Source organism: Tasmannia lanceolata, unplaced genomic scaffold (genome assembly GCF_043159265.1).
Source record: "Tasmannia lanceolata isolate RefF3 unplaced genomic scaffold, GAP_Taslan_0.1 ptg000013l, whole genome shotgun sequence".
Taxonomy (NCBI): domain Eukaryota; kingdom Viridiplantae; phylum Streptophyta; class Magnoliopsida; order Canellales; family Winteraceae; genus Tasmannia; species Tasmannia lanceolata.
Window position 1 is genome coordinate 4,122,517 of NW_027518690.1, and position 27,424 is coordinate 4,149,940.

The 27,424-nt window shown below is 37.1% G+C and overlaps 2 protein-coding genes across 2 annotated transcripts; one reads left to right on the plus strand and one right to left on the minus strand.

Annotated features, from left to right (window-relative positions):
- The first annotated feature begins 6,250 nt into the window (after nucleotides 1–6,250).
- LOC143890704 (tobamovirus multiplication protein 1-like) lies at nucleotides 6,251–16,209 on the plus strand. Its single transcript, XM_077395384.1, has 11 exons — nucleotides 6,251–6,467; nucleotides 11,772–11,862; nucleotides 11,942–11,994; nucleotides 12,718–12,810; nucleotides 12,903–12,974; nucleotides 13,093–13,165; nucleotides 14,239–14,284; nucleotides 14,395–14,458; nucleotides 15,323–15,376; nucleotides 15,462–15,539; nucleotides 15,850–16,209. The coding sequence occupies exons 1-11, from the start codon at nucleotides 6,336–6,338 to the stop codon at nucleotides 15,940–15,942; spliced, it is 849 nt and encodes a 282-aa protein (XP_077251499.1). The 5' UTR covers nucleotides 6,251–6,335; the 3' UTR covers nucleotides 15,943–16,209.
- Nucleotides 16,210–19,582: 3,373 nt separating this feature from the next.
- Nucleotides 19,583–26,938, minus strand: LOC143889554 (cryptochrome-1-like). The gene is made up of 4 exons (XM_077393806.1): nucleotides 26,066–26,938; nucleotides 24,184–24,402; nucleotides 22,046–22,752; nucleotides 19,583–20,516 (listed from the first exon to the last, which is right to left on the minus strand). The coding sequence occupies exons 1-4, from the start codon at nucleotides 26,376–26,378 to the stop codon at nucleotides 20,415–20,417; spliced, it is 1,341 nt and encodes a 446-aa protein (XP_077249921.1). The 5' UTR covers nucleotides 26,379–26,938; the 3' UTR covers nucleotides 19,583–20,414.
- Between the last annotated feature and the right edge of the window lie 486 nt (nucleotides 26,939–27,424).

A 27,424-nucleotide genomic window follows, 5' to 3' on the forward strand; every position in this document is an offset into this window, starting at 1 on the left:
ATCCGACCGATAAGGGATTTGAATGGATCGTGGCTACGACATAGGTGGATCCGATCCGAAGTGGATCCGTTGACACCCCTAGACTCTAAGTCTCCAACTTTACTATGCATACCATTGATTTCTTTTTAATCCGAGGGATTAGATTGACTACAACTCTTACTGTAAATATCATTGAACTCTTTTTATTCCAAGAGATTGGATTGACTCCATCTCTTTCCATATAGATATCAGTGATTAGTACTATAATTAAAATAGTTACTAATTTTCATTTGTAATTTCCTTTATAAAATGGAAAGCATGAAACCAGAGGAGGTAAGTAAAATATCACAAAAATGTTTCTATTCTGATATCTTATATGGTATTAGATGACAATTGTTTTCTCTTATATGACTTTGGCACCAAGTAGCCTTTAGTGAAACTACTAATTACTCCAAAAGCTTAAGCTTTTACAGGTCCCCCTCATGTGTGACACTCCTTTTTTAGGTTGGCCTTACACTGGCACTAATTTTGGGTTGGTGGTACACATGGCTTTTTTAGGAATTTGCTAGGCTATTTTGTGGAAGGCCATTTTGTGACTTGCTTTTGCAGGAGAGAACAACCACCTCAGATGAATTAAATAAATAAGACAGAATCTGCTAAAACGTGAGCCGGTGTGGTTGTTCTCTCCCGCAAAATCAAGTCGCGGAATGGCTTTCCACGAAATTGACTAGCAAATCCCAATTGAAAATGGTTGGGCATCTAAAGTTAGAGGTGCCCTTGTTTTGAGGAAGGAACTTTCAAAAGAGAAAATGCCTTTGACTTTGTGGTGGTACCAGATCCCAAAAGCTATTCCCTTGATTTTATTACATAGAAAATGTCAAAGATTAAGGAATTTCACATTCATATTCTTATGCATTGACAAGCTATAGACATTGTCTCTCAAGCATCTCTCTAGCATCCTCCTTTTGTATAGCTTTCGAAGAAGTTGGGGAATGGAATGTAGCCTGCCCACCACCTGAATTGGTAGTCCACCCAATTAAAACAAAGTCATTTATTGGGGTGCAAATGTAGATTGTTGGCCTTTCTTGCTTAAGTGAAATTTCTTAGGCTAGGATTGGATGGTTAGGATTTTCCAATTGGTGATAGTTTTGGGCTGCGGGTCCATCGCCATTGAACCTTACTAAATGTGCATTGCATATCAAGGTGAGTCGACAATTCAATTAGCCCATGCCCTGTCAAACCATGGCTCATTAAAAGTAGGGGTGTCTATGGATCCGGATGATCCAATGGATCCATAGGTTCTGGACTTAATTGGGAAGGACCTGGGCACAATATAGTTACAATATAGTTAGGACCTAGGAGACTCCTATTCAAAATGGATCATGACTATACACTGAAAATAGGATCTGAAAAACACTCCAAAACAAGATCCGACTTATATGGGGTTCAAACGGACTGTGACCCAAATATAGATGGATCCTTTCGTAATTTGATCCATTGACACCTCTCATCAAAATAAATTAAGGAAATCCTCTACTGAACATGTGAAATTTTGTGAATGTGAGGTTGATTTGACAAACTCCAAGATCAAGGTGCATCATCCCATGTTCAGTGGGCCCTAGTTTTTTTTACCATTAGATCATTGGTTGACTAATGATCAATTTGTTAAGCACCGTCGGATCATTCTTTTAGAGTTAAAGAAAAATAATAATGTACCTTTTACAATTTGTCATGAGAACTTCAAATTTTATCTGATTAAGAAAATACAAAATAATAAATAAATAAATAAGAGATAAATATAGTTTGCTCCTTTGAAAGTAGCCCCATTTAAGGCCTGTTCATTTAAGATTATTACAACTGATTGTGAGTGCCAAACCAATTACTGTACATTTAAATCTGAGTCCAATAATCAGCTTAGCAGTCACAATAGGTTGTCATAATCTCAAACGAACAACGCCTTAGTGGAGAGATGGTCTACGCTCGATCGCGAAAGAGCTAGATGCAATACAATACAACCAACCATTCACTTTTTAAGAATGGCAGAGATTAATAATAGAAAATCAGATGCCCGATATCGCCTCTTTCGTGAGAATTATTGGTTGGTTTTGGACTCACAATCGGTTGTCACAATCTAAAACGAATTTGACTCCAATAATTGGTTTTGGACTCACAATCCGTTGTCATAAACTCATAATCTTAAACGAAAAAGTATAATTATTGGACTCACAATCGATTGTCAAATTCCAAAACGAGCAGGGTCCATATTATTACTTGTCCCAACCTTTCCAAGATCACATGTGCATACATAAAGATTCGTAAGAAAAAATAGAAAGGAATCCTTATCTTCTATGAACTTTGTTCATTATTTCTAAAATTTCGCTTTGTTAACATTCCTACTACAATTTTTAGAGGAATGCTAAACCCGAGGGTGCCTTTGCAAAAATCAGCTGAGCGCCCCTGTACGTAGCCAAAACTCTTTGACTTTGAGCCATTATAAATTCAGTTTGGTGACATGCAGCCAATGGGGGAGTCCTTTCGGCTGATTTATGAAAGGGCGCCCTTGAGTTTAGCATTCCTCCAATTTTGATATGAGAAATGGAAGCTAACTGCTGGACAGCATTGACATGGGACACATATAGTGTGGGCCCAGGATCCAATCTTTATTTCATTATTATTGAACCGGCCCAATTAAACTCTATTTGATTAGTTGATGTGTGGGCTCCACCAGGCTTCTTAGAAAACACTTGCTTGGTTGCAAGATTATTTTTTATTGGGTAAGTTATCTTGAGTAGTTTGTTTGGAATAAGTTCTAGGTAAATGATATACTCACCTCCTTTTCTTCCTAGGGGCCACTCTCTTGTTAGTAATAAATACACTGGATGGGAGGTGGACCGGGGAAGAAAAGGGGCCAAATATATCACTTCCCTAAGTTATGTCTTGTGTGAGTTTTATCCCTAAAAATACTCTCTCTAGAAAAAATAGAAATAAGTGCAATTCCACATTTTGGGTTGAAATTACAATTATCCTTACTTATTTGAAGATATTGAGCTTTCTTGGGATATATCTTATCATGGATACATTTTTTTTTGGTAGGTAAGCTAAGATTGAACCACTGTACAGACTCCGTTTGGATGCCAGAATTATTTTGGTTCTTGGGACTTTTGTGGAACAAAAAACTTCCTGAGAGATTGGTGGGAAAAAAAACTCCCTGGAAGTATCCTGGTAAAATAAAAATCCCATGTTTGGTTGACCGGACTATGGTGGGAAAAACAAATCCCGGTAAAATAAAAATCACATGTTTTGTTTGGTTGCTTGAACTGTTGAGAAGAAAAAAGTTCTTCTTTTGGTTATTTTGGTTCCTCGGATTTCGTGCGGGATTATTTTGATTCTTGGGATTTTTTTTTTCCAGCTTTCGGTTTCGTGCGGGGTTATTTTGGTTTGTGGAATTCTTTTTTGCCCACTATATAACCAGCAACCAAACGTGGGTTTCCTGCGGAAATTCCACAAAAGTCCCAAGAACCAAAAAAATTCTGGCATCCAAACGGAGGAGAAGTACAAAGCCCTCTTATCCTAGAATAGTATTGTCGAAGATAATCAATAGTGCAACCAAACAGCCTCAGTAATTATTTTATCGTTTTTTTGTAATGCTGTCTAAACCATCACACACAAGTCATGTTACCATTTGTTCTATTTCTTTTTTGGCAATGTGGTCTAACCTGTCACACACAAGCTATGTTATTGATCACGTCTACTGATAGTGATCCCCTACATATCTGGCCTATTGCATTTGGTCAATTGGTCTCACATGAGAAAATTATTTTATCCAATTTTGAGTGGATTAAAATATTTTTAAATTATACAATATGATCTTCTCCACTTGATTTTCATAAATATTTAGAAAAAATTTAAAAAAGAGAAAGGATTGCCTCACTAGCATCTCTAGGAATACAAATCATATTTATAAAAAATTTCCAAACCAACTTATCCTGAAATAGAAGACAACCAAAGGTAAAGATTTCGTACAATCAAACCATCGCTATTTTGAAGCTGTGACCTCGAGGTTGAGCCTCAAACCCAAAATAGCTCAATGGTTGAGGCGTTGTATCTCAAGTTCTCAACCTCGAGGTCGTAGGTTTGATCCCAGCTTACCTATCAAAAAAAAAAAAAAAAAAATTATGGAAAATAATATTTTCAATGGAAAAATCATTCCATGGAAAATAAAAATTCCAGGGTCTAATAGGGGATGGTGACGTGTGGCCAATAACGGGTTCTAAACTGAAGGGCGCCCTTATTGGCTGCACGTCCCAATCTTGCATTTATTGTGGGAGAAAAGTCAAAGGGAATGGTGACGTGTGGCCAATAAGGACGCCCTTTCACCCCTTTTTTACAAGGGCGCCCTTCAGTCTAGAATTTTTAATCCGAAAAAATTCATAGAGAGGGCATGAGTGAGGAGACTGGGGGAAGTAGAAAAGGAAGGGAAAAGAAAAAGAGAAAACGGTTCCTACACACTTGTGTAGATAAGTTATCTACACACTAGCTTAAAATACAGTGGAGGCCACATTATTTGGGTGATCCAGACCATTCATTTTTAAGGCCCTCACATAAATAGGGTGTCCACAAAAAATTAGATCCATAGGATCATCCTAACCATTCGAACTGTGGAGGCAAAAATTGGACTAATTTGTGAAGGTTTAAAGACATTCATTTTACCTCCACAAATCATAGGGTTGGGATGATCCTATGGATCTGATTTTTTTTAGACACCCTGTCTATGTGAGGGCCTTTAAAATGGATGGCTTGGAAGTTGGATCACCCAAACAATGTGGGCCCCCACTGTATTTTAAGCTAGTGTGTAGAGAACTCTCTACACATATGTGTAGGAACCGTTCTCTCAAAGAAAAGACCTATTCAAAATAGAGTTTTTCTTTTCCTTAGTTTTTTTTTTTTTTTGGCTACTTCTCTCTCTCACACACACACACAAAACTAATATACCATGGGAACAATTTTCATGGCTGCCAAACATAGGTCTTCGATGTAAAAAAAATTCTGAAAAACTTTTTCCTACATACAAACATAGAAATTAAAACTTTTCCCTGCTTACAAGCATATAGGCCATGTTTGGCCATCATGAAAATTATTCCATGGAATATTTGTGGGGTCGATTGTGAGAGATGGCCAGAGATGGAGAGCGTGGAGAGGGTGCGGAATGAGGGTAGCATGAAAAGCTCCTAAAAATCAATAAAACAAAAAAACCAATTCTAAATATGTATTTTCTTTTAACTAAATTTTAGGGATTTTTTTTACGCTCTCTCCACCCCTGCGTCCTGCCTGCTCAATTCTCTCCCTCACCTCCTATACAATTGAGCCAGAAATATTTCATGGAATAATTTTTCATGGTTTCCAAGCATGCCCATATAAATCATAAAGAATAGATCTTTTCTAGCATATTCTATCTTTGAATACAAGGCAACCAATAAATTATATGATGGATGGCCCTGCATGCACACGCAGCCTTAAAAAACAGTGGGGGCCCACATTATTTGGGTGATCAAAGCCATGCATTTGTTGCCCAGAAAATCTTCTCCATAGGATGATCCTAACCCTACAATTTCTGGAGGTTTAAAATGGATGGGTCAGTATAGAAACCTCAACGGATCGAAGGGTTAGGATCATCCTATAGAGAATAATTTTTGAGCACAACCTATATACGTCATGGCACAACAAATGAACGGTCTGGATCACCCAAATAATGTGGGCCCCACTGTTTTTTGGGCTACACATGCATGCACGGCCGTCCACCATCGTATAAATTTTCCAAGGCAACCTATGATAAAATTAACATCCGGTTCAAAACGGTTGGCCGTCCGGTATTTGGCCGGTCCCATCTTTTGTCTTTTCCTTTCTCCGCTTTAACGCTTCCTTTGTCCCATTCTCATAATTTCGTAAAAAACAAAGGGCAATGATATGTTCGCACCCCCGTTTAGGATGATTCGCACCACTAGTAACGTGAATTCTGGCAGACTGTAACGTTTTTTTATGTGTAACAGTGATGCGAATCATCCTACAGGTGGTGCGAATTTATCATCTTCCAAAAAAAAAGGCAAAAAGCGGCAAACTCGCGTAACAATCAACGAACAATGCCACGACATCCGTCAAAGCCAGCCACGTGGCCGTCCAATCCGATCTGTCTCATTCTCTTGTCGCCACGTGTCCTTCCACTTGTCCTCTTCAGAACATATAATCTTATTCTCCTCCTAAAACAAAACTCCCACCTCCTCCTTCCTCCTATTCTTCTTCTTCTTCTTCAAATTAGGGTTTCTTCTTATTAAGGTTTCTTTGAATCTCAATTTTGGAAAATGGCGAGATTCATCTCTGCAGAGTTAATTGATTACAATGGCGGCGCTTTTGATTGGTGGAATGAGATTGACGATCAACTCGTTTTCTTTACTCTCTCTGTCTCATATGCCATTGTTGCCTTTGTCGCTCTGGTAATTTCTTCTTCCTTTGATCTGTTCTTCTTTTCTTGGAAAGTTAGGGCTTTTCTTGTTCTAGTGCAATTTGCTTTTGCTGAATTGGTGAAAGATTAGTTTGTTGCTTATTAGGATGTTGTGATGTCTGTTTTTTATAATGTTGTATGGAATTGCAATCCAATCTTGTTGTCTAGGGTTTTATATATTGTTACGACGATGCAATTTGCTTTTGAAGATTTGGAATTTTTTGTTCTCTTGGTGACAGATTGGTTTGTTCTTTATTAGGATGTTATGATTTTCTTTTGGATAATGTTGTATGGATTTGAAATCCAATTTCGTTGTCTAGGGTTTTAGTATAGACCATTTCTTCTGTCTTTACCCCTATTGCAGAATGGATTGGATCCTATTATTACATTGCTGGCTTCTTGGATGGATGTGAATGCAAGCTAATTTTGGTAATTTTGATTTTGAATCTCTCTGGGTGCCTCTTCGATCTTTATCAGAGACTTTGGTGACTTCGGCTGTCATCTGGAGGATCTCTGTATGTTTTGAAGAGAGCAAGCATGATCTACAACTAGGTTGTTTGTTTTTGTTATTTAATGTATGAGACAGAGGGTTATCCCCCTGGTTGGAATGGCTGGGAGGATAGAGAATTTGGATTTTTAGAGACCCAAGATCCATTGGCAATTGCCAGGTTTTGGTCATTCCATTTCTGTTCGGATACTCTCTTGGTTTACTCTCACGTTTTCTCCTTCCTTGGATAGCAATAGGTCTCTAAGGAAGAGCGAGAGGAGGTTAGAAGGGAGTTTTGTAGTCTCTAGGATGTGACAAGTGTGATTTAAATTTTTTAGCACAGGGAAGAGTCATGGCACTTGGTTTCTGTATGAGATGTGGAAATTCTTGGAGTTATCCACAGTATAGAGGTTTAGATCTTCCTTTGCATGGGGATATGCTTCCCACAATGTAAAGATCTGGATCTTCCTATGCATGGGGGTATGCTTGCCTTGTCGAATTACCAGTCTTCAATTTTGTGTAGGCTTATGCATTTCACTAGTTATCACCAAATGCAAGAGAAATGCTTGGATTCCTCTCATGAGAACTCTTAGAAGTGATGACCCAATTTACTTTCAACCAAGATAGTTGTATTTTCCCTCAAGCTTCCAACCTCTCCAGCATTACTTGTTGGGCGTTTGGGTTTACATCGGAATTTCAATTTGGCCCTTTTAGATTGCAGTTGGATGTATACCCTATCGGCTTAATAGTATGTTTAGCAGTACACGACACACGACACCAATACCCTCAATTGCAATTTGGGTTCAGCATTGAACCCCACCTTTCACACGTGTAATGCTATTTTCTTCTGTGAATGAAGAGATAAAGAACTTTTTCAAAAGTGAGAACCAACTTCCCATGCAAGACCCCAAACTTTAGTGGCATCTACTTTGCGAGACAAATTCAAAATTTCAGTCATTATTTACCACTCTCTGCTAATCAATGGCATGTTTTCTATAAGATTCACATGTGTATCGTTTTGGTTTAAGCATGCATTATAGAGAGTGTTTGCATCACATGATTGTCTTTGTTTAACTCATCTTGTTTCTTTAGTTGAGAACCTCAAGGTACCTGCTTCCTTTATTTATGGTGGAAACTTTGGATAATGGCTGATCCACATTAAAACCCAATGAAACAAAGATATGTGTGACACCCATAGCCCTCAATCTTTCTTTTAAGATGGAGAAGAATTTGTTAAAGAAGAGGAGAGGCTACAAAAGATACCCATGACTGAGATGGTCATGAGCAAGCAATAAAGGCACTGCAATAATGTTCAACCATTCTCAAGTCAATAAAAATCTCTAACAATTAGTACATTGCTATTGACACCACTGTGGGCCAGAGAACAAGCATGTTCCCTCAATGAAGATATTATGCCATTTTACTTTCTATGAAAGGTTTCAATACTCAACTCAACTCAACTCAACAAAGCCTTTGTCCCAAACTAGTTGGGGTCGGCTAACTGAATCCTTTAGAAAAAAATCATGAAGAAGGTAAAAGGAATCTATCCAGCTCTAATCTTGGTTCTAGTTGGGTTCTTCTACGTGGATCATTTTCTTTCATTCTATCCTATCCAAGGTCAAGTTCTCTGTTATGTTCCTAGCTATCAAGTATTTCCTCACTGTTTCTACCCAAGTTGTTTTCGGTCTATCAAGTTTCTGTTAAACTAGTTTGGCACAAGTCGCCTTTTCTCACCGGAGCATCCAAAGGCCTACGTTGGATATGTCCAAACTATCTTAAGCGGTGCTCTCTCATCTTCTCCTCAATTGGTCCCACCCACACTTTTTTATGAATGTCTTCATTTTTAATTCTATCTAACCTTGTGTGGCGGCATATCCATCTAAGCATTCGCATCTCCGCTACACTCATCTTTTGCACATGCTGCTTCTTGGTGGCCCAACATTCTGAGCCGTACAGCATGGCTGGCTTGCCAGTTGTCTTAAAAAACTTTCTCTTCAACTTGGTAGGGATTTTACGGTCGCATAGAACTCCTGAGGCAAGCTTCCACTTCAACCAACCTGCTCTTATTCTATGGTTAACATCCTCTTCAATCTCTCCTTCCTTATGTAGAATTGAACCAAGATAGCGAAAGATATCCCTCTTAGGTACCTCCTGTCCAGTCATATTTCCTACGTCCTCGTCCCGCCTCCTTACATTACTAAAGTTGCATTCCATATATTCTGTCTTAGTCCTACTCAGTCTAAAACCTTTAGATTCCAAAGTAGTTCTCCATAACTCTAATTTAGCATTTACTCCAGCTTTGGTTTCGTCGATTAATACTATGTCATCTGCAAATTAACAACATACACCACGGCATATCATCCTGGATACCCTCCGTAAGCTCATCCATAACTAGCGTAAAAAGATAAAGGCTTAGAGTTGATCCTTGGTGCAATCCTATTGTAATTGAAAACTCACTAGACGTGCCATCCGTGGTTCTGACACTAGTTACTGCTCCATCGTACATATCCTTAATCACATCAGCATATTTAGTAGGTACTTTTCTTTCAAGGACCCACCACATAGCACTCCTGGGAACCCTATCATACGTTTTCTCCAAATAAATGAAAACCATATGAAGGTCCTTTTTATTTTCTCTAAATCTCTCAATTAACCGCCTAATTAAGAAGATAGCTTCCATAGTCGATCGTCCGGGCATGAAGCCAAACTTATTATCTGACACCGTAGTCTCTTTTCTTAGTCTATGCTCAATTACCCTCTCCCAAAGTTTCATGGTGTGACTAATTAGCTTAATTCCCTGGTAATTGGTGCAACTCTGAATATCCCCTTTATTCTTATAAATAGGTACTAATGTACTCTTCCTCCACTCATCAGGCATCTTCTTAGTCTTCAAAATATTGTTAAATAATCTAGTTAACCATACCAAACCCACATCACCCAAGCATCTCCAAGTCTCAATATGAATATCGTCAGGCCCCCTAGCCTTACCTAATTTCATAGTTTTCATAGCTAATCTCATCTCTGATGTTCGGATTCTACGAACAAACCTCCGATTTGTATCATAAAAAACATTATCAAGTTCTCCCAAATTCGCTACAGGTTCTCCATTAAACAACTTATCGAAGTAACTTCTCCACCTCTCTTTAACCTCGTTTTCTTTTACTAACGATCTTTGATTCTCGTCTTTGATGCATTTTATATGATTCAAGTCTCTGCTCTTCCTTTCTCTCATCTTATGCTTATCAAACTTATGATCTAGGCTCAAAATATTAGTATCAGTTAGCGTATTGTTCGAAGGCCGAAATGATATGCATCAGCCTCATTGCTCATTGTTCGAAGGCTGAAATGATATGCATCAGCCTCATTGCTCATTGCTGATACTATTGGCCATACTGGCGATACAAATTCTTATGGTCTAAAAAATAGAGTGATATGCAATGTTTCGACCATGTTTTTTTGTTTACTTTTATTTTTTTATAATTATTTTTTGTAGATAATGATGCTTTTGGCTTATTTACTTAAACTAAAAACTATATTTTGATAGATTTAAGTTGATTTATCAAGCTTGAACTTTTTGGCATGTCTGTTTGTCTATCAATTTTTTTTGTTACTCCTCAAACTAAAAGTGTAGAAAACTTTATTGGCATGTTTGTTTGTCTATCAATGTTTTGTTCTCCTTCAACTAAAAGTGTAGAAATAGTTATTTTAACAATGAATTTTCAAATAAGTACTAAAAGGAGTTTTTAAAAGATAGACATATAGATGTCTATCAATGTTTTGTACTCCTTCAACTAAAAGTGTAGAAATAATTATTTTAACAATGAATTTTCAAATAAGTACTAAAAGGAGTTTATAAAAGATAGACATATAGACCGATACATATGTAGATATAGAGCGATACATATGTAGATCATGCTATGTAGATCTAGATATTCATTTTATCTATTTTTTTATTTAAAGTTATTTTAATTTCTATTTTGCATTTTATTAGACAATTCTATTATTTAATTGTTTCTAGAGCTAGATCTACATGTTATGATCATGATCCGCATTTGTTTTGGCTGACTTCCTTTTATCTTGGTAGAGTTCTCGTTCGTGTTTGAGTTTTGTCCTACCAAGTCAATCAAAACTCCCATGACTCGCCCGAGTAAGTGAAAAATTGACTGTGTCAATCATTGTCTTCCCAAGTTGACTCCTTTTTACCAAAAAACAATGAAACTATACAGTCCACTTAAATCTATCATTAAAAGATAATATTCTATGAAAAAACAAAAATTCATATAAATAACACTTGAACAGCAAAACAATACATGTTTTTGATGTGTCACGACTAGTCCCTAAACAAAAGGAGAGATGAACTAGGGATTTTATCTTGAACAAAAATATCCATAAATTTTTTAAATCTTACCTCGATCGATCAATTCACACATCAAATCTTGTTTTTCGTTGTTGAATTCAGTAGATCTTTGTTGATTTAGGCATAACAATCTTAAATCAAGCAAAGGCCTTTTAAAATAGAAAAGAATTAAAAACAATGAAGTTCACGTGAATATGACACACGGTATGGATCCCTTATCGGCCCCATATTAGTTATATCGGCCCCGTATCGGGCATATCAACCGATAACCGTTGCATATCATCCATATTTGCCGATATAATTGCAAATTTTTGTAAGCCCCGATGCGCCCCCATATCTTATCGGACCCCACGATATGTATCCGTATTGGCTGATACTTCAAACCATGCTTATGATATTATTTTGTCTTTCTTACTTATTTTATTGATCTGCATAGAGGTTTCTGTTTCTAGGTACAACTTATCCGTATTGAGATGAGAGTACCTGATTATGGTTGGACAACACAAAAAGTTTTCCATTTGATGAATGCTCTAGTGAATGGATGTAAGGATCAAGTTGGGATTATTCTACATCTAGTTTCCTCAACTTCTAATACTTTCTAAGAGTATTTGTATCTTGACAGTGCGTGCGGTTCTCTTTGGAATCTACAGGACTGTGTTTCATCTCAAACCAAAAGTAAGTTTCTTCATCTGAACTCTGCTGAAGGAGTTATGCATTTATCAATTAAAAGGAGATCATAAATTTGAGCATTTGTTTAATTTTACCCACCCACTGTTTGTTTTGAATTATTGTATTGATACCATATTAAGCTTCACGATTAATTACCCACACACCCAATTCACATGGAGAAAGGGAGCGAGAAAAATAGAAAAAGGAGTAGAGATGAATGGAATAGAAATCGTGGAGGTTATTACTCCAATCTCACTCCCACATGCTTGTACATAGACAAAAGAGAAGAATTACATAAAGTGCCAATAGGGCCTTCCTAAGATGGGTAATGTAACCAAACATAAGAACTAACTTACCAAGTTACTCAAAAAATACTATTATAAATCTGCCTACACTAACTTTATCTCTTTAACAAGAGTATTAGGACTCCTTATGGGAAATAACAACCAAGTATTTACCTTTAACACAAATGTAGTGGCATACTACCTCATGAATAAATATGGTGTAATATGGTGTAACTAACAAATAAATCAGCAAATCGAATGGCTAGTTTTGGGGGGGTCATATCTGTGTCCAATGGCTGTGACGTAAACTCATATCGATCTCCTCAAATTATTTATCCAATTTTTGTTGCTCTGTATCTCTCTGTAGTTATTCTCATCTTGCTGTGCCCTCATCCTTTTGATACTGCTAAAGTTTGTATATTCTGAAAACATCTTATTGAAACAGGTTCTTGAAATGGTACTTTTAGATCTTCCTGGTCTACTATTTTTCTCAGCTTACACATTACTTGTGTTATTCTGGGCAGAAATATATTACCAGGTACCTTTATTTTCTTACAAGCTATTCCCCATCTTATAACAATGTGAAATCTGATAATGACACTTGTTTTATTTTTTAAAATTTGTTTTCAGGCAAGAAGCCTCCCCATAGACAAACTTAGACCCGCATATTTGATAATAAATGCAGTTATATACCTCATACAGGTAAGGGACAGGAGGCAAGTGTCATTGTTCAATGATATCATGTAGTTCTGACTTCTGACTAAAATCTTATAGTACTTTACTTTGCTATTTATTTTAGTCACTTGTTCTGTTGTGACAGGTTGGCATTTGGATATATGTATGGATCAGTCCAAATCCAACTGCAGTCGAAATGGCTAAACTCTTCCTTTCAGGTCATTGTCGTTAAAATTCTTGGTGAATGTTCTTTTTTTTTCTTGCAGTTAAACCCTTGTTGCTTTTGTTTTAAGTATATTGCTTTTAATTGGTTTATGTGATGACTTAATGGTGAAGTCTTGTTAAGAAAGTTGGAAATTAAAACGATACAGCTAGTTGTTTACAAGGTGGTACTACATAGGGTTGCAACTTGGGTCAGGTTTTACCCAACCCGCATCAACCCGGCCTGAAAATAACCCGGGTTGGGTTTAGAAATCATTGGTCTTGGGTTGGGTAGGGTTTTAGGTTGAAAAACCTGACCTAATCTTGGGTCAGGGCGGGTTTAAACAAAAAAAGAAAAGAAAAGAAAAGAAAAATGAAACCCAACCCGACTCTTACAGGTGTACTATGACTTTCTTAAATATCCCTTGAACTATGTCACAAATATCTCCGCTATTTTTAAAATATAGCGTTTTTATCGCGAGATTTTGATAAAACGACAAAATCCCGAACTAATCCCGAGATTTTAAAAATATAGCAATATTTTCTTTTTTATCATAAAATATCGCGATATTTTTTACGATATTTTTATTTTATATTTTTTCTTAAATTTAATATTTTTATATATTTTTTAAACAATTTTAATTTTACAGTTTATTTCCCGATATAAACCCGAAAAATTAATATATCCCAAGATTTTCTCCTGCCGAGAAATTCCCGAGAACGACATTTGTGACATTGCCCTTGAATAACGTGGCAAATTATTTTCTAATATATTGATATAATTGTTTTCATTGGATTGATCATGTTTGTGATGTGAAATAAATAGTTTCCTTCTTAAATTTATGCACTTGATGATATAAATTTAGAGATTTTTGGCGTAAAAATTTGTCGTTTTCTACAATCTTTGAAATTAGTCATTATCCTACGCTAAATAATAAAAACCCGACCCGAACCAACCCAAGAAAGTATCTTGGGTAGGGTATGAATCTAGGGTTTTCTTAGAGAAAACTAAACCCGGCCCAACCCGAGTTGCAACCCACTACTACATCCAAGGTGGTTGTGGTGCTGATTAATGTTCACTTGTTTGCAGTTGTTTCATTCTTTGCTGCTCTCGGATTTCTAATATATGGTGGAAGGTGATAGCTAATTTAATGACACTGTTAAAGTGTCCATGTGTCCATTTGCTATTTTAATGAGTCTCCCTACTTCATTTGCAATATCTTGTACAACTATATGTGATTTCTAGGTTATTTGTCATGTTGAGGCGCTTCCCAATTGAATCCAAAGGTCGTCAGAAAAAGCTGAATGAGGTAAGCATCAACGGTGGTTTTTCATCGTATTTTAACCTCTAAGTTTCCTGATCTCGTTTGAAGTATGGGAATGCAACCTCATAGTATTGGACTCAAAATCGTTTGATTTTGAGTCCAATAATCGGTTTGGCATTCACAATTGTTGTCATAATCTTAACCGAATAGGGCCTTAGTTGTTTAGACAGTTACTTCTTATCGACATAACAACATTTCGGCTAGGAATGTATCCAATATTGCAATTCAAAGCTACGCTGTTTTACAGTGTACTCATGTAGAAAATCTGCATTTCTTTCAAGGAGTCCCTTATCTTTCATCTTCTGCTTTCTTATGTTTTAATATCTGCGAGAAACCTCTAATCAGAAGTTTCATTTTACGTTTGTGCTTGACTTCAAAGTAAATAAAGACAAAATTATAAAATGTAAGGAAACTCTGAATCAGTCAACAGTGTTACTGAACATTTATTGAGATAGCAATTCCAGGCTCATGGAGTTTTTTTGGCCTTTTAGGGGCTGCTTGGATAACCGGATTTTACAATCCTGGGATTTAGCTTGAAGTGTCTGGGTGGCTAAAATCCTGGATTTTACAGTCCAATAAGTTGGATTTTAAGTAAAGAACCCAGGTTTTAGAAATCTCTATTCCATCCTAAGATTTCTAAAACCTGGATTGAAAAAACTTGTCCAGCTGCTTGTTGAGGGAAGAGGCATGGCTTCATCACCTCCATGTCCACCCCCATTGTCTCTTTCTCTAGGGTTTTATCCATCAAAACCCTAGATTTAAAAAAAAATCCAGGATTTTAAAATAGTGCTATCCAAACGGCTCCTTAGTAATGCCGAAATTCTGATGTTTAAGTCCATTTTCTGGTAGGTTGGCTTTGTGACTGGGATATGCTGCACTTGTTTCTTGATCAGATGTTTTGTGGTAAGTTGGGTTCTTTATCTACCTTCTATTTAAGTAGTACAAAGCTCTCCATACAATCAATGTAAACCTCCATTTGAGTTTTCAGGTTGCTCTTTCTGCATTTGACAAGGATGCTGACCTTGATGTCCTTAACCATCCGATTCTAAATTTCCTCTATTACATGGTAACTTCTTCTTCTATTAAGGTTTACTAATATTTTCATGAGGAATGACAGATATAAGGATGCCCTTACATAAATAGCCGCAAAAGGGCCCTTCATTGGATCCAAGTCATCAAATGGAACTGATTTTACTTTTTCAACCAATTTTAAAAGGTCACTGAAAATGACGTGGATCCAATGAAGGGCCCTTTTGCGGCTCTCTATGCAAGGACACCCTTGTATCTATCATTCCTCTATTTTCATTTCTTACTATAGTAAAATTTTGTCATTATTGCTTCTTGAATGTTTCAACTGGCTGTCCATCTCTTTTCAGTTGGTTGAGATTGTTCCATCTGCTCTGGTGCTATTCATACTAAGGAAGCTCCCACCAAAGCGCGTATCTGATAACTATCATCCCATCAACTGAAACTGGGAATCTCTCTCTCTCTCTTTCTCTCTCTCTCTTCTGCCATCCAGGTACAAGTTCACAAGGTGCATAAGCGGCTTGAGTTGTTTCTTTTCAACCATTGGAACTTTTCAAAGCTGTTATTTTTCAATTTTTATAGCATAAAAAACATGTAAATCCTCTATTCCTCAACACGGAATCTCCTTTCACTGACTTTGCTTTACACTAGTAGTTTCAACTACTCTTCTTTCTATCTCCATAATGCTATATTACACAGATTCTTCTGAATGGGCGAATGGGTGAAGTACTCCTGTGTGACGAATGTTGGATTCCAATGCTTTATGATTCTTTGCGACACTTGGATCTCTTTTATGTGTTTTTTTCTTTCTAAATGCTAATACCACAAATCGTAGGGTTGGGATGATCCTATGGATCTAATTTTTTGTAGACACCCTATCTATGTGAGGACCTTTAAAATGGATGGCTTGGATCACCCAAACAATGTGGGCCCCCACTGTATTTTAAGCTAGTGTGTAGAGAACTCTCTACACATATGTGTAGGAACCGTTCTCTCTCTTATATATATATATATACTAGTAAAAAACCCCGTGCGATGCACGGGCCGACAAAGAACTGTACGGACCATGTCATAGGTTGATCCAAACCGTCCATGTGATGGAACACAACATAAATAGGTTGTGCCCCAAAAATCATTTCCATAGGCTGATCTAGCCCTCCAATCTATAGAAGTTTCCATAATTCCTCTTAAATCGGATGGTTGATTTTTTATTAAAAAACCATAAAGGAGGGGGGTAAGATTGAAATTATGTGGCTTTAATGGGTGCCTTTGTTAAAAAGCATAAAGGAGGGGGTAGGATTGAAAATATGTGAGTTGAATGAGTGCATTTGTTAAAAAAAGTCAAAAAAAAGTGATGTGTAATTCTCATAGAATTTTCAAAAAATTCAAAAAATCTCTTCTTTTCTCTTCTGCTATATATATATACTAGTAAAAAACCCGTGCGATGCACGGGCCAACAAAGAACGGTACGGACCACGTCATAGGTTGATCCAAACCGTCCATGTGATGGAACACAACATAAATAGGTTGTGCCCCAAAAATCATTTCCATAGGCTGATCCTAGCCCTCCAATCTATAGATGTTTCCATAATTCCTCTTAAATCCGATGGTTAAGATCACCCTATAAATTTTTTATTAAAAAATCATAAAGGAAAGGGGAGGGGGGTAAGATTGAAATTATATGGCTTTAATGGGTGCCTTTGTTAAAAGCATAAAGGAGGGGGTAGGATTGAAAATATGTGAAATATGTGAGTTGAATGGGTGCATTTGTTAAAAAAAGTCAAAAAAGTGATGTGTAATTCTCATATAATTTTCAAAAAAATAAAAAAATTCACTTCTTTTCCTCCCAGCTTATATATATATATATGAGAATAGAGTTCCTGAGGTGTCATCTCATAGCTTATATGAGGTGGCTCTAAGGGGCCCACATTTTTGGGGTGATCCAAACCACTCATTTGAAAGACCCTTAGATGGATATGGTGCCTACAAAAAATCAGGTCCATAGGATCATCCTAACCCTTCCATTTATGGAGGTTAAAAATGGGCAGATTTATGGAGGTTTATACCCATCCATTTCAACCTCCACAAATGGAAGGGTTATGATGATCCTATGAAGTTAATTTTTTGGGCACACCCTATTTATGTGAGGGCCTATCAAATGAATGCTTTGGATCATCCAAACAAAGTGGGCTCCTTATGTTTTTAAGCGCCGCCTATATATATATATATACACTAGTAAAAAACCCCGTGCGATGCACGGGCCGATAAAGAACTGTACGGACTACGTCATAGGTTGATCCAAACCGTCCATGTGATGGAACACAACATAAATAGGTTGTGCCCCAAAAATCATTTCCATAGGCTGATCCTAGCCCTCCAATCTATCGAGGTTTTCATACTTCATCTTAAATCGGATGGTTAAGATCACCCTATAGATTTTTTATTAAAAAACCATAAAGCAAGAGGGTAAGATTGAAATTATGTGGCTTTAATGAGTGCCTTTGTTAAAAAGTATAAAGGAGATGGTAGGATTGAAAATATGTGAGTTGAATGGGTGCATTTGTTAAAAAAAGTAAAAAAAAGTGATGTGTAATTCTCATAGAATTTTCAAAAAATTGTCTTTTTTTCTCTTCTGCTATATATATTGAAAATTTTAATATATTACTTGTTATAATTATATTCCGAAACTAGCCCACGCCGGCTCTAGTTGCGTCACAGATCTCCAAACCCATTTGACAAGCAAGGCTTGGTTAAGGGGATGAATGCTCACAATACGAAGATTGATGAGACCTATTCGACGAATCTCCAAACTCGTCCCCGTACTGATGCAACATAGCCATAATAACATAGCCAAATCTTCATGTGTGGTAGATATTTTCCTTCCAGACACCTATGATTGGGGTTTTTAGCTACGACCATTGGTCAATTGAACTATTTAAAGGTCCAGAGCTTGCATTTAGTTAAGGATGGTGCTATTTGCCCCAACTTTGAGGTTGCTGGTTTGAAGTAAAATGGACTTCTCCTCTTTGATGGCAAGTGATTTATCTCCATGGGATGATCCTGACCCTCCGATCTAAAGAGGGATGACACATTATAAAAACCTCTACATATCGGAGGGTTAGGATCTAGAAATCCATCTATTGTACCAATTACCATTAAAAGAAAGTAGTTTCTAGTTTTCCTATCTGTTTTTGGTCTGGACGGTACCAAACACTAGAATTGGAATCGCGATTGATTCCCTTGATGAATTCGAGTGCTTATCCAATACTAGAATTGGAATTGATCGCTATTCTCCTTAAGAGGGGGATTATAATAGGAATGGAATGTGATCCTAATTTTGATTTCCTAATTCTGGCGATCCAAATGCACATCTTTGGCAATCATGGAAAATTATTCCATTGTAATATTCGTGGGCTTAGTTATAGGGAGGGAGGAGTTGAAAAGGAGTGGGGAGAGGGGTTGAGAGGGGGGGAGTGGAGAGAGCCTGGAGATAGCATGAGAACTCCTTAGAAAACAGTGAAAAGAGAATAAGCTACTTTAAATTGGGTATTTTTATGCTTTTTCATGGCATTTTGATGCTCTCCTCGTTTCCAACCTCTCAAGTCTCTCCCTATCCTCCCCATCTCTCAGAGCTGATCCAATTAATATTCCATGAAATATTTTTTCCGTGGTTGCCAAACTTGCCCTTAAAGTTGCCTTATGATCCAAGGGCTAGGATCATTAGTTATAGCAGGGCTACCTTATGATCTAAGGGTTAGGATGATTAATAAGGTAGGCACCTTTTTCTTCTCATAAACTGAGTGTGTGTGTGTGTGTAGGGGGGGGGGCGCGCTCCACTATCTGAACCAAAGAGTAGTCATAAAAAAAAAATGGTTGCAGAGAATTGCACTATCTGAACCAATTTGACACATCTCAGATTTGGGCGGTCAAGAGGAGAAGAAGATCAATTACATGGGTGTTTTGGTTTGCCATCTACTTGGCCTAGCCAATAGCATTGGGCTGAAGCACGTTGTCCACCTCCCAACCTCTTGCCCTGTTATGTAGAATTTGCTGACAATTAAGAGTAATCCACAGAGGGAAATGAGTTGGAAGGCTTTTTTTATTGCTAAGCAGGATTCATACGAACAATCATACACACAGATACATATATATGATAAAAGATGGGACCCAACTGCACATTACATGGGTCCCCAACCGAATACCAGTGAAATCTTTGCCAAGTAGCTAATTTGGTTCTCTATTAGAAACCACCCTCATATCAACAGAGTACTTGGAACATTTTCTTACATACTTGTTCTTTAATAGAAAACACCCTCATATCAACAGAGTACTTGGAACATTTTCTTACATACTTTGTTCTTTAATAGAAATCACACTCATATTAACAGAGTGCAGCAGAGTACTTGGAACATTTTTTACCTGTTCTTTCATAGAAACCACCCTCATATCAACAGAGTACTGGGAACATTTTGTTCAAGCCTCCCAAATGATCAACACAGAAAGGTTGAAGGTTGTTGAGAAATTATGTAGGAGGTGGTGAAGTGAACACTGGCCACATCCACTGCCGCTTAACTTACCAGTTCGTGAAAGTTACCACCAATTCATCATCTGCCAAGAAAGTTATCCAATCTCTAGTAGAGATAGGAACTACATTCCATGTTCTTTAAGAGGACATCAGCCACCCTCATCAAAAAAAAATGCTTAAAGAACACTTCCTTCAATCCTCCAAACGAGCAGCACAAAAGAGTGGTTGAGAAATTATATAGAAGGAAGTGATCAAGTGAAGAGTTTTTTTGGCCTCCTGTTAAATGTACCATGTTTCTAGATTTGTTCAACTTACCCGGTTTGCGAAAGCCGCCTCCAATTCATCAACTGGTGAGACTGCGGAATCCTTTGTAAATAAGAAGAGCTGCCACTAAGTCCAATTTCTTCGCCAACAAATTGCTCCGACCGAGCGGAGTTCAGGAAGCCACCGCCGTACATATTCTCCATTTGGATCAAATTTATAACCTTCAAACTGTGAAGTCCCAACATTTAATTCCAAAGAAATTTCATTAGTAGACTTAATCACACACTCCATTTGGATCAAATTTATAACCTTCAAACTGTGAAGACCCAACATTTAATTCCAAAGAAAAAATGTCATTAGTAGGCTCAATCACATATTCTCCATTTGGATCAAATTTATAGGGAAATGATACCAGCACAACAATCTCTTAATAATTGCACAGACCCAGCTTGTCTTTTATTTTTTAACTCGCTTGTGTGTAATAACCTTTTGACAGCTCTTCAAATACTAAAAGACATGAAGCGTTAGTGGAAATATCAAAACATGGTTGTGCTGATATCATTTCAAACTTTATAAACTTCAAACTGTGAAGGCCCCCCCAAGATTTAATTCCAGAGAAAAATTGCCATTAGTAGGCTCAATTACGTATTCTCCTTTTGGATGGAATTTATAACCTTAAAACTGTGAAGGCCCAAGATTTAATTCCCAAGAAAAATTGTCATTAGTAGGCTCGATCAAAAGTGAAATGGAAATTATAAACACCGTCGATTATTTATCATGAAACTAGTATATAAGGGTTTATTTGGATTACTTGAATTTTTTATGATTGCTATAATAATTTTACTAATGATATATTTAATAGCTTCCAAAGGGAACTGAACACTCTTCTTTTTGCAAATAGGATTAAATTAAAATCAGGCTACTGATATCCGCACGACCATGTTTTGATAACGGGACGACTCGCTTTGCTTTACATTTCTCTGATCGTCTGCTGAGAGTTTTTGGGAAATAGCCTCCGACAGCTGGTTAAAAATGTAAAACAATGAATTCATCTCATGATCCAAACATGGTCGTGCGGATATCAGTCCCCAAAAATAATCCTATTTGCAAATAAAGACCAATTTTAGTGGGCATTCAAAGAGAGCCTAATGTGACAAAGAAGAACGAAAAATTAAATGCACTCCAGTGTTTTCTATTTAATAGAACATGGTCTAAATTTTATTTGGTTTCTGCAAAGGGAGTTCAAAAAATCCCAAGAAAAAACTCCAATGTTTTGTCAGTATAATATCAGTTGTAATTTAGTAGTAGTGTAAGGAGTTCTATAACTTATGATTTATTTCCTAAATTCTATAAGAATTGTAAGGATTACCGTAGAACTTCCCCAGACAGGATAAACAAAACAATCAGAAAACTATCGAAGTATAAATGATTAAATAACACTAGCTCTAACAGCTTAAGCTTTTGGATTAATCAGTTGTTTCAAATGGTACCAGAGCTATTTCCTCACGGCAGGGCCTGGGGTTCAAAACCCAACAATTCCTTGATATTAAAAATCCAAATGTACGGCCAACCCAAAAGATGGGCCACATGTGCCACATGTACGTCTAACCCAAAAAAGAAGAAGAGGGCCCACACGTGAGGGGCAGTGTTGAAGTATAAATGATTAAACAACACCATCTCAAACAGCTTAAGCTTTAAGTGTAATTGGTTGCTTCACAAAAACCAAAAAAAGAGATGAGACTAATGAAAATCTGTACCTGTGGGTTATCTATCCGATCAAACTCACGACCATCGGGAAGAGTTCCAGATATGTATTGCCATCCTAGAGCATCACTTTCAAGATCAGCATCTAACAGTGTGTCCCAAAAGTACTTCATTCCCCATCTCCATGGAAGCTGAAGGACCTTCACAAAGAAACTAGACACTACCACACGTATCCTGTCATGTAACCAACCAGTAGCCCACAACTCTCTCATCCCAGCATCAACCAAAGGATAACCTGTTCTACCTTGCCTCCACGCTTTAAAATAGTTCTCATCAACCACCCAAGGAAAGAACTTAAGGTGTGCAAGTAGAGGCCTTTCATGACTCGAAGGGTGATTAAAGCTCAAGTATCTTGAGTACTCTCGAAGCCCGATAGATTTGAGAAACAAATTCACACTTTCTTCGCCTTCGAGATTTCCTTCATTAGCCCAAGCAACTTGTTTGATGCGGAGAAGATGAAAAACTTTGCGGACGCTAAGTTCCCCAAAATGAAAATGTGGTGAGAGAAAAGATGTTGTGGCTCTGTCGGCTTTTTTACGGTTCACAGAGTAGTCGATCAATGGTCCATTAATAAAGGTGGTTAGAGCTTTGTCGGCATTGCTCCACCCTGGTGACCATGCCCGGGCAAGAAGAGCATTACTTCCCTTCTCAGATTCGTCCTCAAAGATCAATGTATCTGAAGGACACCTTGACATTTCACCTATAAATCACAAGAAATGTTTGAATGCAAAACTGTAGGTGGAAATGGAGTGGTAGTTCAAAGAATTATGAATTAATAGAATCACAATGTGACACATCATTGCAGCCTTGTAGGGGAAATGATATTTCTACAACTCTTGGTTTAATATAATATAGAGATAGTAAAACACTAATTTTGTTAAATAATAATGAAGCAATCATAAGAAAGAAGTATTTATAGACAGATTATGCGTGCATACCATAACAAAATTCTAACTGAAGATGCTAAGGGACTGACTTCCTAGAAAATAGTCTCCTTTTTTTCCCCAATTGGAGAGCCCTCCCTTACCTCATTGAAATCCTTTGGACATGCCCTTGTTTTCTCAACCATTCGAAAGAAAATAAATCTAGGTGTTGCCCTTATTCAGCAATCCTTTCCTTCTGTTAGCTGTGTTGCATGGATTCAGATTCGCGTGTCGAGATCCGATGCGGATTCGAGGTGTCAGATTCGGCAAACACTAAAATGTAGGATTCGTGGATTCGGTAATTTTTATTAAATAAAATTAAAATTTTAAAATTGAGGGTGGGGGTCGAGGCGTTAGGGTTTTCATTAATAGAGTCGAAGGAGGGGGTCTATGCTCGAGGGTGGAGCGTCGAGGTGCTAGGGTTTTTATTAAGAGAAGATGGGCTGTGTTTTTATTAAAAAAATTAATAAAAAAACACATTCAAAGGGAAAATATACAGGATTCGCATTTTAAAAGAGATAACGATGTGTCGGATTCGCTTAAAAAATAAGATTTGGGGAGGACATGGCTACAACAAGAATCCGGATGTGTCTTACGAAAAACCATTTCCGATTGGCATGTCGAAACATATCGACACGGATTCGGCATAGGGGAGCAAAAAATTCGTGCATTACAGTCTGTTACTAATAAACTTACTAATGTCGCTTTCTGGTTGACAACGAATCACAATGGATCCTAGATAGCAAGAAAGCACTTTGTCATTCATTTTCTAATTTCCTTTTAAGTTTTTGTAACAGATGAAAAGAGAAAGTGAAAGAAAAAAGGAGAAATGTTGTGGATAATAATGAGGGAGATTAAATTTTGTTAAAAGTAAGCATATTAAACAATTAGAAGTCGTCAACTGTGGAGAAGAAGTTATCCAATATCCTGAAGGAACAATAGCAAACATGAGTAAACACTAAATACAGTAACTGACTACATCATGAGAGAAGAAAGCTAAAACGAAATAGACCAGTTCATTAGTTTTCATTTCCATTGGATAGTGTTTTACTTCCCCTACTCATTAGCGTTGTGTATAACAATTTAACAACCATACAGGTTAGTTTCATACAACTAGTACATAGGATTATGAACAATGGAGAAAGGAAGACTATAAAACAAAGATTTGAGAAAATAGAATGGAACGGATAGTGTTCTGATGAGTAGACCTGATGTTATCCTTTTGGGTGGGAGCAGGGGAGCCGCTGGATCACAAGGCATGCTAAGACATCTATTCCAGAAATCTGTAAATGTCGAAAGTGGCCGACCGTGCACATCACTAACTTCCCATGGTTCATAGAGCAAGTCCGCATTAAATGACCGCACCGCTATGCCTTGAGCTGTCAGAAGTTCCTTTGCTCGGTGGTCTCTCACAAGAGACAAGGGATCTGCAAAGAAACATAATCATAGTTACAGGCACAGGCTGTGGCAAAGAAAGTGTGATTCTCGCATATGATGATCCATGCTTTCCTTCCAAAGATAAGGAGGCATTTGAACATCAAAGCCATAAAGGATCAAAATGTTTTAAGGTTACCAGCCACTTTTAGTGACAATTCACAAGCTGATAAGTAAACACAAAGCTACGAAATCAAATCAAGGGGTTTGCAAAGAAACATAATCAAAGCTGATAAGTAAACACAAAGATATGAAATTGATGCAGAACGTGCAGCGTAGAATTAGTCCTTCAACTTCTATTTTCGTCATCTTATTTGTAACATATTTTTCGGGCATCAAATCTTGTTAGTTTGGCTTTATTTTGGTATCCTTAGAAAGGTTTTTCGATTACCTATCTAACGAGTCCAAGATTGCGTCATTTGACGAAGTTATGGAAAATTTAGGGACGTGCAACATATTTATTACGGGATTTCTATTTTAGGATTATTTTAGTCTTGATTCTAACTTTTATTTATGTTGCTTTACATGGAAGATTGAGATTAATTGTTTAGGTAAGTTAGCATTTAGGGTTTCCATTTTGGGTTTTGGTCATCTATATAATGTAATGATATGAGGAAGGAAAGAGATGTATTTGAATAAAGTTAATTTTTAGAACCTTCTTTGTGAGGAGAGTCTTGGCTCTTTCACGTGGTTTAAGGAGCTTGGTCTTTCATGTGTCATATTGGAATTTTTCTTCAAAACTGTGTCATGGATTTTTCTTCAAAACTGTGGCATGGATTTTTCAAACCTCTAGTTTTAGTTGCTTTTTGTGTGATCTCCATTTTGTGTTGCTACTCGACGGTCCTGCATCAGAAACCAAGTCAAGGGGGTTTGCAAAGAAACACAATTAACTGTGATACTCACATATGATGATCAATGCTTTCCTTCCAAAGCGAAGGCATTTGAAAATCAAAACCATATAGGACCAAAATGTTTTGCAGTTACTAGGCACGTTTAGTTGACAATTCACAAGCCGATAAGTAAACACAAAGCTACGAAACCATGTCACATCGCGCTGATCAAGGTTCTAAAGATGACACACTGGCTTGCCACACCGATGATCATCATAACGACAAGTTGCTAAAAATTTTCAATAAAATGTCAAGGATCACCTGTGTATTCTTTCGAGATTCTAACTAATTCGGAGAATAAACGAGCAAAAGAAAATAATCAGTATGCCCAAAAAGAAAAGTCCCCATCATTACCACCAATTCTTCACATAGTGTGCAAATTACTAGAGAACATAAGAAATTCATATCAGCCAATATATGAATGGAGATGAAAAGAAAAGTAAATGAGCACTGTTCAAAATCAACAAGAAAACCCACATCCCAAATATCCAATTCCAGTCCACCTAACCATCCTAGGGAACCAAACAACACTGCACAATCAAAACAAAAGGATATAAAATAATACCAATCTCAATATTACTGAAAAATTAATAACAAGAGATCAATGTACCAAGATCTAGTGAAGCCCATCTAATCAAAGTCCAATAAAAGAAACATAATCAATCAGTTTACATATGATACATCACAAAGCCAAACTAAGAATTAGAACCCTCAAAAAAAATATTTTGAAAAAAAAGAGAGACAAGGAAGAAACAAATTAACTGACCATAGAGGTGGTTGAAGAAAAGCTGAGTTGCCCCAGTAGAATTGATAATCTCAATTAGAGAAGATACACTATCAGTAGACCTCTTGGTGATAAGGGATGTCCCAAGGCTCCTCAAGGAACTATCAAGGTGTGCTAGGCTTTGATTAAGCCACCATCTTGACACCCTCCCTGGGTGGTAATATCCTTCTTCTTCTGGTGCCCATATAAAAACTGCAAGAATTGCCCCTGATCTTACAGCAGCTGACAGTGCAGGGTTATCCTCAACCCTCAAATCTCTCCTAAACCAAACTATGCTCAACCCACCACTAGACATGTCTCTACCCAACCAACCCAAAATTCAAAAAACATCCAATCTCATGTATCCCTCGACACCCTTTTCCCAACCAGCCCAAAACTCAAACAAAATACAATCTCATCTACCCCTCAACAGCCTCTTCCCAACCAACCCACAACTAAAAAACATACAATCTCATCTATATCCCTCAAAATACTCTTTCTTCCATACAAGACTCACATAATGAATTTTTGCTAGAATACAAGAGGAAACTGGGAAGAGATACCAGAAAAATGAGGGAATGAAGAGATGAAGGTCTAAAGCAAAAGGGTGTCTATTAAGATGGGTTTTTGATATTATGGCAAGTTTCTCCGATTCTTTAGGAGATTGGTTCAAGGCCTTAGGAAAAAAAAGGTAGTTTGAGAAGATGGGTTTTTGCTATTATTCTCCTTTCTTTTAGGAGAATTGGTCCCAAGGCCTTTAAGGCAGAAAAGGCAGTCTGGGAGGATAGGTTTTGCTCTTATCCTTCGTATAACTTTATTTGTCTGTTTTTCTTTTTAATGTTTTTTCTTTGATTCATCGAGGAGGAGCTTGGATTTTCCACTTACAATTGAGAAATGAGGGAAAGGGTGAATGGTTTGGTTGAAGCAGAGCCACACAAAGTGATAGGCATCTTATCGCCACAACTTTTCTGATGTTTTTTTAATCATTTTATACGACAAAGCTTATGCATCATAGTTCCTTCACCAATTTGCTAAAGTGGGTGCAGTCATTTTTTTTTTCCATCCAATCCCACTTAGCTTTGCCACTTTGGTTTGGGCCTCCCCCATACATTTTGGAATTGACCTAAAAATGCATGGGAAGGTGGGGACCTTGTCTCCTTGCATGGCTTTCTCTTTCATTTTACATTTTGAAATTAAGATTGGGAAATGATATCAGCACAACCTTATTTTAATAATTGCACAAACTCAGCTTGTCTTTTCTTTTTTAATTGGCTTGTCAGAGCATTTTGGGAATTATAATAACCTTTGACAGCTCTTTATTTAATAAAAGACAAGATGAGTTAGTGCAATTATTCAAACATG